This window comes from Euprymna scolopes, chromosome 2 (genome assembly GCF_053919585.1).
Source record: "Euprymna scolopes isolate OS-2025 chromosome 2, ASM5391958v1, whole genome shotgun sequence".
NCBI lineage: Eukaryota > Metazoa > Mollusca > Cephalopoda > Sepiida > Sepiolidae > Euprymna > Euprymna scolopes.
In genome coordinates, this window is record NC_136483.1 from 150718107 (window position 1) to 150738758 (window position 20652).

General features: G+C 34.4%; 1 protein-coding gene across 4 annotated transcripts in view; it reads left to right on the forward strand.

The window, feature by feature from the left end:
• LOC145297623 (DNA repair protein RAD51 homolog 3-like) overlaps nucleotides 1–20652 on the forward strand; it is a 75722-nt gene that overhangs the window by 37660 nt on the left and 17410 nt on the right. For 3 of the 4 annotated variants that reach the window (XM_080143708.1, XM_080143736.1, XM_080143729.1), the window contains exons 2-4: nucleotides 8857–8987; nucleotides 11293–11545; nucleotides 16468–16622. In XM_080143708.1, coding sequence (XP_079999834.1) covers nucleotides 8857–8987; nucleotides 11293–11545; nucleotides 16468–16622 — 539 coding nt within the window. Of the gene's footprint in view, nucleotides 1–811; nucleotides 906–8856; nucleotides 8988–11292; nucleotides 11546–16467; nucleotides 16623–20652 lie in introns of all 4 variants that reach the window. The other variant, XM_080143717.1, reaches the window with a different exon arrangement.

Here is a 20652-nt window from a genome sequence, read left to right on the forward strand (position 1 = left end):
ACTCTGTCTTGGCGCTTTCTAAACATCTGGTTAACAGCAGCTGACTTGTTTTTATTATTTATTTATTATTTATTTTTTTTGCCAAGAGGTGGGTGAAGAGAAGAAAGCAAACAATTATGGAGAACTTTTGCCAGCTACAAATTTTATAACTTTCATTATAAACTCAGTAGGGATCCGTCTGTAAATTTCAAAGGTGATATATCTTAGAACTACATGTCTTTTAGTATCAGTTACCCCCCCTCTTTTTTGTTTTTGTTGGATTCAAAACGAATTTTACAAATTGTCCATAATTTACATAATTCAGTTTGAAAGTTAAAAGAAAAAAAATTATTTCAGCATTGTGTGAACATTAGTGATGTTTTTTTTTTAATTTGAAATTTCCATAAAAATCCTAAATTGTTAACCTTTATTATTTGAAATTATGGAGTATATATATATATATTCTAGACCAGGATTTCCCAAAGTGGGTTTCATGGAGCCCTGGGGCTCCCTGAGTGAGGCTGACAGGCTCCAGAAGGCCTTTCTTAAAGAGGACTAAATGCTTTATATGAAAATGGCTAAAGACATTCAATTATTGATCTTTTTTAACTGGAAATAGATATGGTACATAACTACAGGTGTAAAGAGTTTCAGGATGGTTCATGAAAAAGTAAATAAAAAAGAAATTAACAAAAAATGCAATAATTTTTTTGATTAATCAAAAACAAAAAAATGGTTGTAAACACAAAAATATAGTAAATCACGAACAGGAACAACTAATGAACAAGTATAAGTTAAAATTTGAAATTAATGTTTTTCGTATTTATTTTAGAAATTATCTTGTTAGTGTTCCATGAAAAACCTTTGCCCTGCTTAGGGTCACCATGGTGTCTTGAAGTTTGGAAAACTCTTTTCTAGACAACAGGGTGAGTAACGTGCGCACATTATTATTATTATTTATTTTTTTTTTTTTTGTAAACTTTACCACTTGGGATGGTGACATCGAACCGTACCATACTTTAAAAAAAAAAAAAAAGAAGACATTTAAAATTTAAAACTAATGGTATTGTAACTTAGTACGTATATGTGTATGCAAATGCGTGCGGAACGACATCATCGGCAAAGAAAAAGTACTTGTACAGTTTAATTAAGACATTAAAAAATGAAAATATCGAAAAAAAAAAAAAAAGAAGTTATATTGTACGTATCTGTTATGGAATGAAGTTCTCCGGGGAAAAAATTTCTCTTAATTTGATCAAGTAGTTTATTTTTTACAGTGAAAAGACAATTTGTTATGATACCGATCAAAAGGTAGCCATGTTTCGATTTTTAAGAAGAAAAGCTATTATTTAAGATGGGGAGGGGGGTATTGGAACTTTAAACTGAGTTATCTCCCCATGGTGTGTTCTAAAATTCCAAACATAGCTACCTTCAGCGCGCTGTCATAAAAACGTGTTTTTCCGCTGTGAAAAAAAAAAATACTCAATCAAATTAAGTAAAATTCTTTTTCGGAGAACTTTGTTCCATAATGGATACGTACAATATAACCTTTTTTTCCGATATTTTCATTTTTTAATGTCTTGATTAAAGTGTACAAGTACCAAGAAAAAAGACTATGAAAAAGAGAATGATCACATTAGAGATGTGGAGTACATTCAAAATCATGTGAGAGGCATGGATAATACTCACGAGCACACTCAAGAAGACGATCACGTAGGTGGCGTCATGTCCATAACAATGAAGAAATAAATGTCATTGTTACAAAGAAAAGGCAAGTTGAAGTTATTTTCAATTCTTTGTCTACTTTGCGATGGAAGCTACAATGTGTTGGTTCCTGGACTATCTTACACTATTTTTATTGCTTATACCCATCCTGGGAGGTGTATCCTACTAGTACACATGTAGTAGTAGGGCTTCATGGTGTTGTTGGGGGGAGGAGCATAGATAGGATATTCAGTTGTCCAACATTTGCTAGAGAATCCCTCAAATGAATATGCTTGGTTGCTTAGGGCTCTGTTTGTTTAATTGTTTTTTTTTTTTTTTAAATAGAAACAGATCTGGACAAGGCATGAAGCCACTTAATGTAAAGAGCTAAACAAAAAATATTACTTCAAGGTCCAAAACTATTCAATGATAAGTGTTAGATGAATAGATTGCAATCCAGAAAACAGTAATTTTTTCCCTTTGTTCGATACCTTACTGATGGAATGTGAGGACTAAAGGACAAAATAAATGTAATATATGGCATAAACATTGACATACCGGTTCCCGCTGGATCACCGAAGTTAAGCAATGTTGAACCTGGTCAGTACTAAATGAGTGACTATTTGGGACTTCCAGGTGCTGTATGTGCTCTCCGCTTATCTCGGCATTGTTTCCAGCCGTCCTGGATTTCTTCGTGCCACTGGACTCAAATAGTGCCATACGGAGAGGTGTGGTTGTGGATTGTGCAATCCTTGCCTCACAATTACACACGCAGCTGCCCCTACAGGGGGTATCCATTGTCTTTTGAGACTGAACGGAGGCATCGCAAATGTAATAACAGAAGCGTATTATGGTCTCTTTTTACATACCTATCAACCATGTATTGATCGAATGACTTCCTAGGTCCTGGATATGACCTTAAACTATATCCGATGGTGAGTGCCCCAGCTTGCAGGCCTTAGGGAGTGTGGAGCCACCCTTAAATTGCCATTGCTCCCAGGTCCACTCTGACCCGGAGTGGTAGCACCTGTTAGGGTCCCAACTATGGGTTAAATAGAATACGACTTAAAAAACAAATATACTATATTAAAAAATCGTTCTTCAAAATCACCAGATTCAGCATTAAATAACCTGAAAAGGGTTGATATGCCGTAAAACAAAACAACCAACCAACCATGACTTCCTAACATTTAATTAGTATTTTGAAAACAGAGTTTTGATATCATAAATTGTCCTGTTTCTTACAATCTAAGCAAACTAATAACAAATTATACACATATGTAAAAAAAATTAATTACACATTTTGTAACAACACAAAACATATATTCATTTTATTTTTATATTTAAGATCATGTGACTTTTCTTTCAATATCGTTGACATTATGTCTTCTATCTTTAATCCTTTGTGACCTGGTTGAACTAATTTGTTCAATCATAAATAAATTAATGCCATAAATATAGTGGGAATTGATGCAAACACGCCTTGTACGTATTAGTTCGGTATCTGGGTAACTTTCAGATTGCAATTGTCCATTGCTTACATTCAGTATGCCGCCATCAAAAATTAACAATAAATATATTTTTCACCATCTACATCATAATTCAGGTCATAAAGGGTTAATTGGATGAAGAGTTCCATCTTCTATAGAGATAGTTTTTAATATAGATTAATCTTCTTCACAGCCCACTGCATCTCTTGTGAACCAAATAATCACAAACTGTGTAGAATATAGTGTTGCAAACATCACAAGAAAGCTTTTTAAAAAAATTTTCTTATTTTGTTCTAGCTGGGAATGGGGCATCCTATTGGATGCAAGACATTCACCCACTATCTCAGACATTACAACTGAGAGATCTTAAGATTTTAACCATTTCTTTAAGTGCAATTGTTTGTATCTTTCTTGCACTTGGTTTTCCGAGTATATTTGTCAGGTTGTTTTTGAAATTCTTTCTCATGAACCTGATTGCTTCTATAAGTACTGGAATGACGGACATCTGGCTAAGATTCCAGTTTCTTTTCGTGTTATACAAAAGACGATTGTCACTAAAATAAATGACGGGAGTTTTTATGCTAAATTGTTCTGTGGGTCTCAAAAAAACAAAACAAAAATACAGTAAAATAATTTAAAAAAAAATGAATGGACATTTTCACTGATAAAAAAAAAAAACATCATTAAAAAATGTTAAATTTTTAAAATTTTGAATAGGCCTGAAAAATAATCTGGTTAAATGAAATCGAAATTTCCAACAGAAGCAAAAAAAAAAAAAAAAATTATTGTATGATATGGTATATAAAAAAAAAACCTTGAAATCTTGACGTGTGTGAAAAATCTTTGAAAAAAATTTCAGTAGAAACTTGTAGCTAAATAAATTTCAAAACCTGTTAATGGATGGTAATAAAAATTTGAAGGAGAAAAAAAAAAACGCAGGTTTGTAAACTGTACTGAACTGAACTCATCTGTTTATTTGTTTAGTGAACGATGTGTTATGAATATATACTAAAAGAGGAAAAAATATTTATAAAAAGCTGAAAGGTAAAATAAACTCAATATTTCGAAAACATAAGAAAAAAAAAAAGCTTACATATATTCTTCATTTTTCTTGTTGAGACATTAATCTATGAAAAAGAGAAAAATAGATCAGGATATTTTAGGTTAAAAATCCACGTTGGAATATAGTATCTGGGTAATGTAATTTCAGCATATATATGTTTATCGAAGTCTATCTTTGAAAACCTGTAGCAGTCATAAATAAGATAAAGATTTATTTTCTCTTGCAAATCAGTGTCTGACATTGTATGTCGTGCATGCCTTTTCTTTCATCTTCTCTTCTTGTCCTTGCCGTATCGTTGTCTCTCACATATTGGCAACTGCTGAAGAGGCACACTGACTTAAAAGTATAAAAAAAACAAAATAAAACAATTAAAAAAAACACGGACACTGACACCTTCTTTTAATATTAGTTGCACTCTGTGTGTGTGTGACACCATCGTGGGAAACTACCCTCCACTTTACATTCAGTAACCTTTATCCTCAAGTGGCCTTCAGGCCTTGATAATTGGTGATAAGTGGCCTTTGGGTCTTGATAAGTGGGGATTCGCAAGTGGAAAAAATAAACAACCAAAAGCGCTTATATCTTTCTGCTGAGACTGTGTTTGTCAGTTGCCGTCGGCTCATCTCAAACTCCCAAAGCTCTCCCTACTTGGTCCAAGCCATGATCTGCCTTTTACTGTGTCAAACTCACAACCTTCATCAACTCTGACTGTCGTAAACTGTCACAGCCCCAATCAGCAGGTAGTAAAACTCAGTGACACTCCCAAACATCTTAAAACTCATGACCTACCTAAAAAGCATTCACACACTAACTCTAAAGTACATAGTGGAAAGATAAAGAAAACAACACTACAACTCTATTTTAAAAAGAAAAAAAATGCCACATGCTGGGCATGAACTCGCACAACTTAAATTAGTAAGTAAACGTGTTATCAATGGGATCACAAGGACACAGATATTATCACGTTGCAAATTTAGCTTTTTAAAATGAAAGAATGAAATAATGGTTCATGCAGGCGTGGTTTGCAAACAGCGTCAAAAACAACATTTTGATCTGTCGCCTGCTTCAACAAAATAGCATTGCTGCACTAAATAATTGATGATTTTTTTTCAATTTTTCAATATTATGTGTCTGAGAGATAGCTGTTTGTGCCTGTTTAATGTGGATGGTAAAAGATTTTAGCAGACATACGAATGCACACAGACATTTTCCCTTTATATGATAGAAGATGATGAAAATAAAATATAAGAAATCAATTTGGAAACTAAATTCAAAACTCAGAGATTTATTATTTTTTAATCGAACAAAAACAATATAAACCAAATATTTCGTCTAACTCTGGCCTTCTTCAGTGAGTTATAGACATTGTTATTTTTTCTTTTTTTTATTTCTTAATTGTTGAGTGATAACAATATATGCCGGTGACAACCAGTTTCTCCTGAAATTAAAAAAAATTAAACTATGGCACTAACTCTAGTCAGGTTTAACCAGCTCGCTCCAAAGAAGGAAATTTCATGGGAATATGAAATTTACAAGCAGTCCTCAGTCGCATGTATATTCCTGTTAGGGAAGATGATGTTAGGTTTTTGCTGTTCTTGCAAGGAAGTATCGACGTCCCCCTACATACAGCGCCTGGTATTTCCAAATTGGTCACCCATCTGGTAACTTCTGTGATCTAACGAGAACCAGTGTGCCAACCTGATCATGCCGTGTATTTCTCCTAGTCTCAAATGAAGATGGTTATTAATGTCTTATTTTTTGTGTGTGTAGAGCTTATGTTGATACATGTATAAGAGTGATGCATCTAATATTTCTACGTTGAAAAGCACTGTTGAAGTGACGATATAAAAAATCATTTTTAAAGCCAAGTTCAATGCTAAAAGATAAAAAATTTTGGTTTCCAATACGTAATAATAAAATTAGAAAATGTATCCGTAATAAATATGAATACATCCGGGTTACTTCGACACAAGAATATAATCCGCTGGTGTAAGCCATAAATACGGATGGGTATAGCAGTTTGAAAGAGACATTGAAAGATACGCTTAAACTTTAAGCATATTACCAGCTACGGCTACAAATAACGATTCACAAGTTTGTAATACTTGATTACAGTAGTGAATCCTACTCAGTTAATTCAAATAAATATATCCTTTTCCGGGACATATCAGTAACAGATTAACAATGCTCAATTTTCCCTCAGCCATGGGTCAACCAGAAAGCATGCTAATACTTCATAAAAAAATGTTAAACGCATTCTAATAGAAAAAGATTTTGCTTTTATCAATGTTTTTTTTTGTTTTTGTTTTTTTTAATATAAAACTATTTGTAAAATGTCAGTGTGGATGACATTTTGTCCTTTCTAAAAGAAATCAAGCAATACCAAAAACATGATTAATTTGGACTGTACAAACATCTTATAAATCTATACCTGCAAGCAATTTTCAGTAGACTAAACAACAAACACTTTACTGCTAAAATAAAAAAGAAAAACATAAAAATAAAATAGACAAAGAATAAAAAACGATAAATTTCACTGTCCCCCACAATTGATCTCTTGGCAAAAAATAATCATTGATGGGTTGATATGTCATTCAAACCAGTCAATAAAGCAGCTCTGAGTAAAATAACGTCTTCAATAAATAAGTTGAGAAAGTGGATAAAATATCCACTGACCCTATGGAAGTTGGTTGCAAGGAGTTTTGCGGGTGAGTCCCTGTGCAGAGCACTGACAAAAATAGGTATAGTGGGAGTCGTGAGGCCCATGCTTTAACAGAAATAATGAATAAAGTACTATCTTAACAGAAATAATGAATAAAGTACTATCTTAGCAAGATGTCCAACATTTCCTCCTCTTATGTTGCCAGGACAAGAACTAACCTCGAATGGCTTCATTCACATCATTTAAACTCATAAATCGTTCTATGTCAACGAGTTTTAAACATTTTAAAAGGTAAAAAGAGAAGCAGGGGGGGGGGGTTAGTCCCGGCATGCATCTTTTTCTTTTCTGTTTTTTTTTATGTTTCCAAAAGTTTCTGCTTGATTGATACACTTAAGGAATTACGTATCAGATATAATAATACTCAAATAAATACATTAAATAGTAATAATAATAATAATAAAAAACACTTTAAACTCACTATAAGTCAACATTTCCTCCTCGTAAGTTGCCAGGACAAGAAGAACTAAAAAGATCAGAGCCCTGAAAAAGAATTTAGTAAGAAATTGGACGAAAGACAAACTCAAAATGATTAAAAAAAAAACATGTTCTCTGGAAGAAATGCACATTATACCGGTTGTGAAAGCAGCAACCGGCCTAATAAAGAAAACAACAACAAAACTTATTAAATACTTGGAAACAATCCCTAGAAGACCAGCCTGTAACGAAATACAGTTGGCAACCATAAAGGGAACAACATCTATCCTTAAAAGAGCCCTCGGATATAAATCCAAATCTTAATGAAATCAAGGAGGAGTTAGCTCCCTTGATTTTTTTCAAACTAATCGAAGTAAATAATTCAAAAGTAACTTGGATCTTTTATCACATCCTTCACGACAACACATTTACTTGAGCTCATTGGCCATCTGACATGCCATTAAAAAGAAAAGTTGAAGGCTTTGTTTTCAGCTGCATCCTAAGAAACAGACGCCACATTTATAACTATAGATTGTTTTTTTGCGTCACTTTTGTTTCCCTATTAACATTTGCCTGATATTTTTATCGGATGTCTAGAGGAGGAGGAGTCGGAGTCTATTTTTGTTTTTAAAAGAAAAAAACACAACTGTAGACTCTTGGTGCTACCAGATCAGGCTGTCTGAAGATATTGGCTTCCTGACACGAAATGCACCTAACATTGATGCTTTTTTTGTTTTTCTACTTCCTTTTGCAAAACTTAATTATATTCTGCAAAATCAAAAACAAAATCAACAACCCACCTTTTACTTCTTCCCATTTCCCCTTTCTCTTTCTATCTCTCCTCACATCCTGACTGGTTTCCTAACTTAGAATGTACCAAACATTAATATTGTAATCTTTTTCCCTCTCCCATTGCAAAACTCATTCATGTTCTGCAGAGCAGGGAGCAGGAACAATAAAATCCAGACCTTAAAGAATAAAAAAACCTTCTACAAAATACCTGGGTGCAACTTAATACTATTTGCAAAATAACTAGTTAATTAAATAACCCGAAAAAGGGTTGTTATGCTGTGAAACAAAATAACCAAACCTATCCTAACCTAACAACTGTAGACTCCTGCAACAAAAATTTATACTATAGATTTTTATGATGTAACTATGTGTAAAAACGATTTTTAAAATTTGTACTTTTAATGAACAGTTTGTAAACAATTTTGCACCACTTTTATGTGACTATATGAACATTTGCCTGATATTTTCATAAAATGTCTTGAGAAGAAAAGTCTATTTGTTTTGTTTTTTTTGTTTTTTTAACTGTAAATTCCTGCAACAAATATTGCAGACTCAACATGTGGATGTACCTTTCTGTTTCACTCAAAACACACCTCAAAACACCCGGGCAACACCGGGTACCCCCGCTAGTAAATATCTATGAGTCTGAAATATGAACTTGTCTTCTAATTTGAAATCTGTTTAATTTTCAGCAGAGAAATGCAGAGCCAAAGAGAAATCAGTACATTTCCATTGCCAGCTTCTTACCAAAGCAAACTTCATTTGGCTGGATATGTTGTCGCTGGAGATTTGAAGGATGTAAAGCCATCAGAGTTGAGTAAAGGTTTGTTTTATCTATAAATATAAAAGCGAAAATGTATGTATGTGTGTATGTGTGTTCGCTTTTTCTGTATGTCTACAAAAGGCTTTTTTCAGAGTAGCGGTCGGTCGCCTAACCACTTTTTAAAACCTTTTATTTATATCACACGTAAATCGTAATATCTCAGAGTTAACAACGGAGCTCGCCTGTCTATTTAATTTGCTCGACTTCGGGAAGATAAATATTCAACAGTTTTCGCTCGCCGCATGTAGGTTAGGCCTTTTCCTATAATGTTTCCCCCTACCTCCAACGTCTTGGGGGGGGGAAAAAAAAAAAGCATTCCCGCACTAAATGAAATGCTACTCCGCAGTCAAAAGTTGACCTCATTAAGTCATTAAAACGTGCACCTGCTAATTTAAGTAATTAAATAAATTCAAATGTGTTTCCGTTAGCATCTCGCGGTGGCGCAATGGTTAAGGCGCACTTTTTTCTTTTTCACACTTTAATTTACAACTTTTCCTCAAGGCTTTGGGTTCGATCGTCATACTTACCTACCAAAACATTTTTTTTAATTTTAACCCCCCCCCCCCGGAGTTTTGATTTACCCAAAACCACACACACCTCCAATCCAAACACCCGGGCAACGCCGGGTACCCCTCGCTAGTCTATAAATATAAAAGCGAAAATGTGTGTATGTATGTTCGTTTTTTGTGGTATGTCTTCAAAGGGCTTTTTTCACTGGACTTCTCGGTCGGCTCATTCCTTCTTAAAACTTTTTATATGCTGTCTAAATGATAATATCTAAAAGTTACGAATAAGGGTTGTGTGTGTATTTAATTTGCCCAAGTTTTACGCGCTATTTTTTCCAGAAATTTAGATCGTCGCGTGTATCTTTCACTTTTCAGTATAAAAAAAGTGAAACTAGATTCGAATCGGCACTTCCCGGTGGTCTCCGGAAAGCGATGTAAACGTTTGTTCAGTGTCGGCTTTTTTAGCGTCATATCAAACAATTGCTTTCGCCTGGACACTCCCCTAATAAACGGGGAGCTGGTTTTCCCCAAAGTTGGGTAAAAACAAACAAACCGAGTTATTGACCTCATTAAAAACTGTCCTGCAGAAAATGTTAACTGCTGAATACCTATTGCTTACATCATCGTCGTAATGCTCGCACAAAATGTTAACTCTACGACTTCCACTTGACATCATTTAGTGTGGGCACCTGTCAATTCTCTTCTTAATTAAATAAATTCAAACTTCTTTCAGTAACTCATTCTTCCTGGCCGATCGGTTAACGTGTCATGTTTTTTTCACATTTTATTTTCCAACTTCATCTCAGAGCTTCGGGTTCGATTCTACCTAATTACCCCCTCCCTCCTTCCGTGTTTCTTTTTGATTTAAGAGCACACACACCTCAAAACACCCGGGCAACACCGGGTACCCCCGCTAGTCAATATGTAAAAGTTACCTTGTCTGTCTGTTTGAGGAATGATCTCTACCAAACTACACTGTAACTATTTGTGTACAGTTGTTTTGGTCTGATGCTGGCATATAAGTATATAATAGTTAATTCATTATAATCTTGCCAACTGCGCAGCTCATAGAAAAATCTGAATTTCGTAAATTTCGACAGCTTATAAACAAGACTCTTATTAATATTATAGTATTCACTTTATCTATATATGTATAAAAGTGAGAATGTGTGTGCGTGAGGACATTTCTTAACCTATATATATATATATATATATACTCTACGAATTTTTGATTTAGTCTTAAAATTTGGTATATAGGCATTCAGACATGTGGAAAACTTTTTAATCGGTTTTCATTAGGAAAAAAGGACTGCTTATAGGTCAAAACTGAAAAATTAGAATGTAAAGGTCATTGGAATTTTATTTGTTTGTCAAGTGTTTCACGAATGCACATTCATGAATCATTCACATGGCAGATTCCTTATATTAAGAATAAGTAGGTTTGAAAACACTTTGTAAAGATTGTGTCAAGCTGGTCTAATGGTTATCATACTTAACTCACTGTCTTTAGGTTTTGGTTTTGATCCCAGCTTGAGTATTTTTTTTCTTACAAGAAGGAACTGTTTAGAAAAAACATAATATTTGCATGCACATTTCTCAGTTTCTTTCCGTGTTTATTTATTTTTTTTAATATATTGGGCACAATATAATAATCAGTACAAGATTGGATCTAATAATAATAAATGCAAAATGTGCATAAATTAAATATCATATTTACACACGGACTACGCAGGGTGGGTTGCTAATATATATATAATTGTATGTAACATTTGTTTTCTATTCCTTTGGAATTCTATCAGATCTTGAAGTTAGCCATGAAGAATCTTTGGAAATCCTGAATTGTGTAAATGGATTGTCTTCTGATGGAAACTCAACAAACGCCATGAAGTCTGGTCGGACAATGACTGCACTAGAATTGTTACAAGAAGAACAGAATCTGCAGAGTATTGTTACGTTCTCTGAGAAGCTTGACTCAATGCTTGGAGGAGGAGTACCCTTATGTAAGATCACAGAGTTTTGTGGAGCTCCTGGAATTGGAAAAACTCAAATGTGGTGTGTATATTGTTGATATTTACCGATAAAGTAACCCCAGGATACGACATTAAAACTTAGTAACAAAATACAGTACAGTATATAATCAAATAACATTATAAACGCCATAAGGCAGGGCAAATACCATAACCAGAGACAGGAAAAACATTGTATTCCACATCGTAACCTGAAAAAAAAACGTATCCTAGGGCCACCGTATCCCGGGGTTCTACTGTACATTTTTTTTTTTTTTTGATAAATAAGACTTTAAGAACCCCATAAAATAGTCAAAACAAAACACTGGTTTACTTTTAATACACATCGCACCTGTAAACAAGCATAACAAATTTGAGTTGTTTGTTTTTTTTTTTTGTCATAATACAACTTATTAAAATGTAAAATAATTATCCGTCTTTAAAAGAAAAAAAAACATTTATATTTATTCAAATTATAATAATTCGATTATAGATCAAATAATCGTAACAGATAAACTCATTTTGAAACAAGTAGGTCATTTCAAATTCTCCAACTCTGTTTTTTTTTTTTTTTTTTTTTTCAATTTTCTTATTTTTTTGTTTTTGCTGGGGATGTGGCATCCTGCAGGATGCTGCCAGACATTTTCCCACTATTTTAGACACTTCAACAGAGAAATCTTCAAGATCCTAACTGTCCCTTTAAGTACAATTAATTGTATTTATCTTGCACTTGGTTCACTCAGTACATTCGCCAGGTAGGTTTTGAAATTCTTTTTTATAAGCCTGATTTCTCTTATAATTACTGGAATGATGAAAATCTTCCTAAGATTCCAGTTTCTTATGTCATACATAAGAGCTTGGTATTTAGTTATTTTCTATTTCAAAAAATGTTACCATCGGTTAGTTTGAAGAGATCAATAAGTTCTTTCCTGGAGCTAACACTTGATTTGATTACAACTTCAATTAATATCTGAGGGCTCCTTTAAGGATAAATGGCATCCCTTTTATGGGTGCTATCTATATTTTGCTGAAGCTTGGTTTTCCAGGGACTGTGTCTCAGTATTTTTTAAGATTTTTTTTTCATTAGTCCAGTTGCTCCGACTACAACTGATATAATGTTTATTTCTTTCAAAAACCATGTTTTTAAATCATTTTCCTGTTTGATTTTATTAGGGCCATCATTATTTGGAACAGTAACATTAATAATGAGTGCTTAGCCTTGTTTCCTGACTAGGGCAATGAATGCTGTCCCCCACATCTACCTCATTCCCTTCCCCTACACCTGAGCATTTTGGGGGTGCTTGTTTACCATACATGCTAGCATGATTGGACTAGGCCACTCCTGTCTGACAAGTTTGAGGGTACCAGTTTGACAGTTGCTGGTTTCGACTGACAGTACAGAAGTCCTAACTCTTTGGTAACGCTTAGAGCCACTGCTCTATCATCAGCTATATAATATCGGGATGTTTGTAGTGCCATGTCATGCATGGAAAGAGACCCTGCACTCCTCTCTGGCGGGCATTCCCAAAGCCACATTCCTGTGGATGAGGAGCCAGTTGATGGTCTATTCGATGCATGATGGTGGCTATGCACGTCCGTTTTGCCTAACACCTCACCCTAGATCTGACAAACTGTGAAATAAAATGAAATGACAGCTCAATTCGAAAAAATGTTCAAACCCGACACACACTCAAACAATTTGCCTCCTCCCTTAATGCTTGCATTTACAAATATCCGAGGACTTAAAACTAACTTAGATGATGTAGAATCATTTCTCCTAGCAAACTCTCCGGATATATTAGCACTAAGTGAAACTAACTTGCACTCCTCCATCCCATCTAACATCTTTAACATGTCTGGTTATTTTCCATTTTGTCGTAATGACTCTGACAGGCACATGCACGGACTTGGAGTCTATATTCGTAGCACCCTCCCCATGTCTAGGGAATCTAAACTAGAATCAGGTGACCAGACCTTCATGTGCTTTAAACTAACTTTACAACATAGCGTTAACTACCTGTATTTTCTTTATCGCTCTCCATCAACCCAGGACTGTACTATAATCAATCATGTCTCTGACAGCATAGATGTAGCACTCTCCCTTGACACTAGCGCCCAAATATATGTATTTGGTGACTTTAACACTCACCACAGAAATTAGCTTGGCTTCTCTAACTACACTGACACAGTTGGTAGCGTCATCCATAACTTTGCTATATTCCATTCCCTGACACAGATAGTAACATTTCCGACCTGTCTCCCAGATCGCCAGGACCAGCAAGCCTCACTTCTGGATCTATTTCTGACAACAGTTCCTGAGGATTGTGTAACAAATGCTCATTGCCTACTTGAGAATGGATCACGCTGTGATAATGATAGACATTGCTCTAAACTCCTGACCCCAAGTTGAAGAGCCATTGTTCAAAACAACAAGGCACTGGGAAGCCATTGGAGATCATATCAGAGACGCCCCATGGAGAAATATCTTTTCTCTTCCAGCAGAACAGTGCGCAAATGAGACTACTGAATGGTTCAAAGCAGCGATTGAAGCATATGTTCCTACACAGAAGTTCTATAGTAAACCCCACTCTCCCCAATGGTTTACTTCTACTTGTGCAGCTGCCATTGCTCAGAGGCAACATGCATACCATAGATTTATCCAGCATAAGTCCTGTACAAACAGCCAAAAGTATACAGAAGCTAGAAATAATTGCAAGAAAGAAGTAGCAACAGCTAAGAGTAAATACACTGAAACCACCAGGAAATGCATTGAAGTGCAAAAATTAGGAACTCGTGATTTCTGGAAAATCTACAACAGTGTAGTAAACACGACACTACCCCCACTATCAAATAATCACGAGGTTGTTTGCACAGCAACTGAGAAAGCTAACATGCTTACCTGTCAGTTTGCCTCAAACTCTACCTTGGACCCAGCAAGCCATTCCCTCCCTAATTTTCCTCTGCAGACAGAAACCACGCTAGATGATCTGAAGATCATGCCTTCCCAAGTACATGATATTATAAAAAACCTAGACACCTCAAAAGCATGTGGATCTGACCTCATCCCAGCTGTGCTATTAAAAAAAATGCTCAGCTGAGGTCGCTCCTGTTCTCTCTAAACTCTTTAACAAATGCCTTAATGAATCTTGCTTTCGTGGCTGCTGGAAAACTGCTTCTGTGGTACCAGTTTACAAAAACTCTGGCAAAAGAACTGACCCATTAAATTATCGCCCAATTAGCATCCTCCCTCTTTTCACCAAAATATTTGAGTCCTTAATTAATCAAGCTCTAGTTCACCACGTTACAGCTGCTAAACTTCTGTCAGACCACCAATATGGATTTAGTCAAGCCTGTTCTACTGAAGATATTCTAACTGTAATCTCTGAGCGTTTATACCAAGCACTGGATAAGACAGGGGAGGGGAGGGCAGTAGCCCTAGATATATCTAAAGCTTTTGACAGGGTATGGCACGATGGTCTTCTCATGAAAATAAAATCCTATTGTATTACTGGACGAATGCTTAGCATAATTAGATCCTTCTTAAATAAGAGAAGAATCCAGGTTGTCCTCGATGGGTGTACATCCAAAAAATTTGATATAAATGCAGGAGTACTTCAGGGATCGATCCTTGGACCTTTATTATTTTTGATATTCATAAATGACTTACCTGATCAAATTGTTTCTGAGATATATAAGAGCCAGATACGTCCAAGGATGGAGTACTGTTGCCACATATGGGCAGGAGCTGCTAGAAAAGACTTGTCCTGCCTTGATAGGGTTCAAAATAGACTTTGTGGCCTGGTGGGAGATGTCATTTTCTCTTCGCTGCAACCTCTGTCTCACAGAAGAGATGTTGCGAGTTTGTCTCTGCTTTGTTATTTTCATGGAAAGTGCTCAACTGAGCTTCAATCTATGGTCCCCCCTCGCCAAACTTTCACAAGAAACACTAGACTAGCTGAAAACATTATCAATAATTTTCCCCACTCTTTATCTGTACCTAAACCTAAACATAGATTCCATGATCAAAGCTTCTTTCTTAGAACTGCACGCCTGTGGAATTGTCTTCCGTTTTCCTGCTTTCCAGCTTTCTATAATATGGTTGTCTTCAAGTCCAATGTGAACAAATTTCTGATGAGCCGTTCCACTTAAGTTAACCAATTTACCAAACTTCCATTACTATTGATTACTATATTGTCCTTTTGACTACTCTACACTCTTTAACCCTTATCCTTGAGTGGCCTATCGGCCTTGATAAGTGGTGACGTTTATGTAAAAAAAAAAAAAAAAAGATGGGTATATTTGCCGATGACACCACGCTCTATAGCAGGCACGTGGAGAAAACTAATGAGCACATATCTACATATCAAAGGTAATGGCCGAAACCCTAGAGGAAGACTTTCAGTCTGTAGTGGAATGGGGTCAAAAATGGATGGTAACATTCAACGCTGCCAAGACAAAGCTCGTTTCCTTAATAATTACATGAAACTTTACTAACCAGGAATAGCTATGGCTAGAGATATTTTACCTGAGAGCACTTCGTTCACAGGAAACATGAGTTGGAATAGATACATTGAGATCATTGCTAAGGCTGCTGCAAAGAAGGTGGGCTCTCTCTATCATGCTAGGAAGTTACTTACGCCTGAAAGTATCCTGTATCTCTACAAAGCCACCATTCGCCCATGTATCGAGTACTGCTGTCACATTTGGGCTGGCGCATCTGCTACTAGTCTCTCACTCCTGGACAGGGTTCAAAAGAAAGTCACTAACCTAATAGGTCCTGAATTGTCATCTAAACTTCAGCCCCTATTCCACCGACGAAATGTTGCATCCCTCTGCCTTGTTTGGGGTGAAAATGTAATAAAAAAAAGAAAATTCCTTTCAGGCTTGTTCCATATGATAATGTCTACCTTGATGGCCTTGTCTTTTATCTATCAGCCCACCTCTATGTCTTTGTCTTTCTTCCTACAGTATGCAATTGGCTGTGGATGTCCAGATCCCTGAATGTTTTGGTGGTGTGGAAGGTGAAGCAGTTTATATCGACACCGAGGGTAGTTTTCTAGCCGAAAGATTGGCAGACATTGCTGAAGTGACAGTTAAACATTGCCAACGGTTGGATACTACAGGTAAAATAACAAAACTGACTTCTTACATGTTTGAATACATGTTTCGCTACTTGTATGAGTGCAAGGGAAATAACTCTAGATGCTAAAAAAATGATTGAACTTTTTCTTTAATTTCTATATAAATAAAATTGTGTGACCACTTTTTCGTATTTCTCTTGCCTCTATGTGACTATTATTTTTCATTATATATGTTTATTATATTTATATTTTGATATTTACTATCAATTCATTTATTTTTGATAAAATATTCAAGAGCATAAAGTAACACAAAATGGCCTTTCAAAAAGCTATTAAAGAAATAGATTTAATTTCATAATTAAATCATCCACATGCATTTCAGTTTCTTTGTAAACAAGTTAGCCATTTTAGTCTTGCTATGGAATCACCTGATATACCTATTTCATGAATAATAGACTTACCCAAAGACTATAAATATAGTTACATCTAACACATAATTAGGTAAGGATTTGTGGCAGCTATAGCCTCAGAATCATGACGTATACTTCTATTGGTGTTGGGATGATTAATCGGAATCAGAAAAAACGGAACTCTTAGGGATATAGCAATCAGTATTAGAATTGGAAAAATGTGTGTCTATTTTCCAATGCCAAAAACGATTCCTTTTAATTGCCTTTTTTATTTGATTTCATTTAAAACAAAACTTTTCACTGCTGGTAGTAATAATAAAATAATAAATATTTATTGATTTTAAACTGTGAGGAAAATTCAAATCTATAGATCTTCCTCCACAAGCGTGTTTTTTACATTTGAGAAAATATCTGCATGTTTAACATATGGTTTTTGCGGTAATCGGAAATAAATAGCAACTTTATAGTTAAATATTTAGAGATTTATAAAAAATCGAAAGCAAGAACTTAGTACGGAATCGGTAATTGTATCGGAATCGAGGAAAAATGTTGGAATCGTCCTGTCACTAACTTCTATAATACACTTTTTGTTAATTATGCGACTGTTTTTGTCTTGATTGTTATCGACCTGCATGGTTACAAGAAGTTTTTTTGTTAATAGTTGGAAAAAAAAAACAAAATTGTTGCTTTATCAAACTTCAAATTTTAAAGGAATTTTAAGGCATTTAAACTGTTGAATGGAAAATCATTTTGGGCTTTTAAAATACTTAGCAAATCCTCATACATTAAAAGATTGACAGTTTTGGAAGTTAATTGTATCAAGCAATTTCATAAATAAAGATAAAATACCTTAATTATATAATTATTTGGTTCAGTCACCAAATGATACCATAGTAATTACATTTAACTTTCAAATTCCTATTTCAATAAAAATAATGATTTCATTAAAAAAAAAAACTAAAACAATATAGTTTAAAATAAATACATGATTATGATTAAATAATTTTGAAATTAAATTAAATTTTAATAGGATTTTTAAAAAGTGATTTTTGTTATTTTACATTCTTTCATTTTTTTTTTATTAATAAAATGAATTCTTAGTAAATTAAAAAAATGTACAAGTTGTATAGAGATGAGAGAAACACAGACAAGAAAAAGCAAAAAAAAATAAAATAAAAATAATGTAAAATAGATCAAAAGACTCTTGGACAACTCTGGGTAAGTACAGGTAGTTCAGTGGTTTTCAACCAAAGGTGAATTTCTCCTCTGAAGAGGAGGAGGGTCAAAGTTTCAGAGAGGCACTACAGATTAGCAGACACAAACTGGATCCAGGGTCACTAAAAATCCAGTGTGCATTGTCCATCACTACTGAAAGGACATATTGGATTTTCTCTCTCCGTTAGTGTTTATATTAAATTCTATTATGTAAGTATTAGTTATTATTGTTAGCATGATTGAACATTTTGAGTCAGATATTCTTGAAAGGGGGAGGGGGATATCATTTTGATACATGATGAAAGGGTTTATAGGCTAAAGAGATAGAGAATCACCGTTCTAGTGTATGTGTGTGTGTGTTGATTAGACAATTTTAGGGTTTCATGGAGGTGGGGTGGGGGACATAATTAGTATCCCAGATTATTAGACATAAACTGGATCCGGGGAGGGGGGCACAAAAAAAACAATATACATTATCACTACTGAAAAGTCATGTTGGATTTTCTCTCCAATAGCATTTGTACTAAATGCTATTGTATCTATATATTAATACGATAGCGTGTGTGTTATTTTCTGTGTCACACTTACATCCGGGTCATTTAATTGTTATGTACTTCTATTTCTTGTCATAAATAATTTTACCAAAAGTTTTTCATAAGTTATGATTTCGGTTTCGATTATAACTGATGGCACTCCAATAATCTATTTTTTTTTTATAAATAATTTTATCAAAAATTCTTCATAAGTTTTGGTTTCGGTTTCGATTATGGTTGAAGGAACTCAAGTTATATATATATATATATATATATATATATATATATATATATATACATATATTTTTTCATAAGTTTTTATTTCGGTTTCGATTCAAGCTAATGCACCCAAGTGATATGGATATATTTTTTTTTTTTTGAAATCGCAACTTTATAATATATAAAAATCGATAGAACATTAACTCTATAATAATATATACAAAATCTGCAAGAATTAAAATATCATACTTAAGCGTACTTTACGACCAGGCTTTGCCGGCGTTCGTGCTATATTAAATAAATACTTTTGCAGTTTGAACAAAAAAGCTACAATAATATCAGAGCATCTCCATTTACACTGAACATCTACAGAATGCCAACATCAATATATTACATATGAATGAGTCCCCTGTGGAATTTTCACAGGTTCCGCTAGTTAGTTATTATTGTTAGTATGAATGAACATTTTGAGTCAGACATTTTTTGAAAAGGGGGGGGGGATATCATTCTGATACATGATGAAAGGATTTACAGGCTATAAAGGTTTAGAACCATCATTCTAGTGTGTGTGTGTGTGTATTGACTAGCCATCTGTATTATGTTAGTATTAGTTGTTATTTTTAATATGAATGAACATTTTGTGTCAGACTTTTTTTTTATATACACAGACATGAAACCAGAAAATACATACCTTTATTATCATCAATAAAAACTGCTGTCGGTATCCTGATGGATCTAGGCAAAATAATATTGATTATTTTCCATCTCTGAAAAATCAGATAATCCCTTAGTTAACAATGGAAAGTGTAATCCCAGGGTTTGCAGTGATTTGATGCTGATTATTAATATGACTTCTCTGAAACACTGCAAATTTTAATGCTTCTTTGATCTGTCATATGTAAATCGTGATAGATGATACATATATTTATATCTGAAACACACAGTTAATTAATATAAAATATATTTATCATTTTCTTTTTATAGAAAACGCTCCAGACAAGGTATGAAGCCACTTAATGTAAAGAACTTTAAAAAAAAAAAAAAACACTTTAAACTAGCCACCAATAAGTATTAGATGGATAGATTCCAACCCAGAAAACAGAATCACTCGTGGAATATGAGAACTAAAAGATAAAATAAGGGAAGGTAAATGCTGCCAGAAGTAGAACCAAGAACCAGTTTCATCAAATATCAATGTTTCCAACTTTTATTACTGCTTTGTACAGCTTTGAGTCTTAGCCGTTGACAAAGGAAGCAAAAACTTTAAATGTGTACAAATTATTTTGTGAGCTGTCTGTTTACATTTTGCACATCAGCGTACAGTTATCTTTTTTTTTTGTTGTTGTTGCCTTATTTATTTTATGGATGAAGAAAGGAAACTTTTATTTTTTGTTGTGATATAAAGTAGAGGTCTTGCTATGAATATCTTATAGGAATGCACACGTGATTCCAACTCATCCATTTTACTGTGAAACCTATTAAAACCTGTGAAACCTACCCTTGACAATTCAGAGAATTCCCCACTGCTAATGGGTCACCAAAAATGTCCGCTGGGCCCTATATCGATGACCTACGTTTCTTATAAAAAAATACGACCATGACTTCGTATCATTAGCTTTTTAGCAAACTCCAGGTATTTCGATCCCCACCTGCCTTCCTTAGAAGTTTCTATTTACTTTGACTCCCCACGAGGAC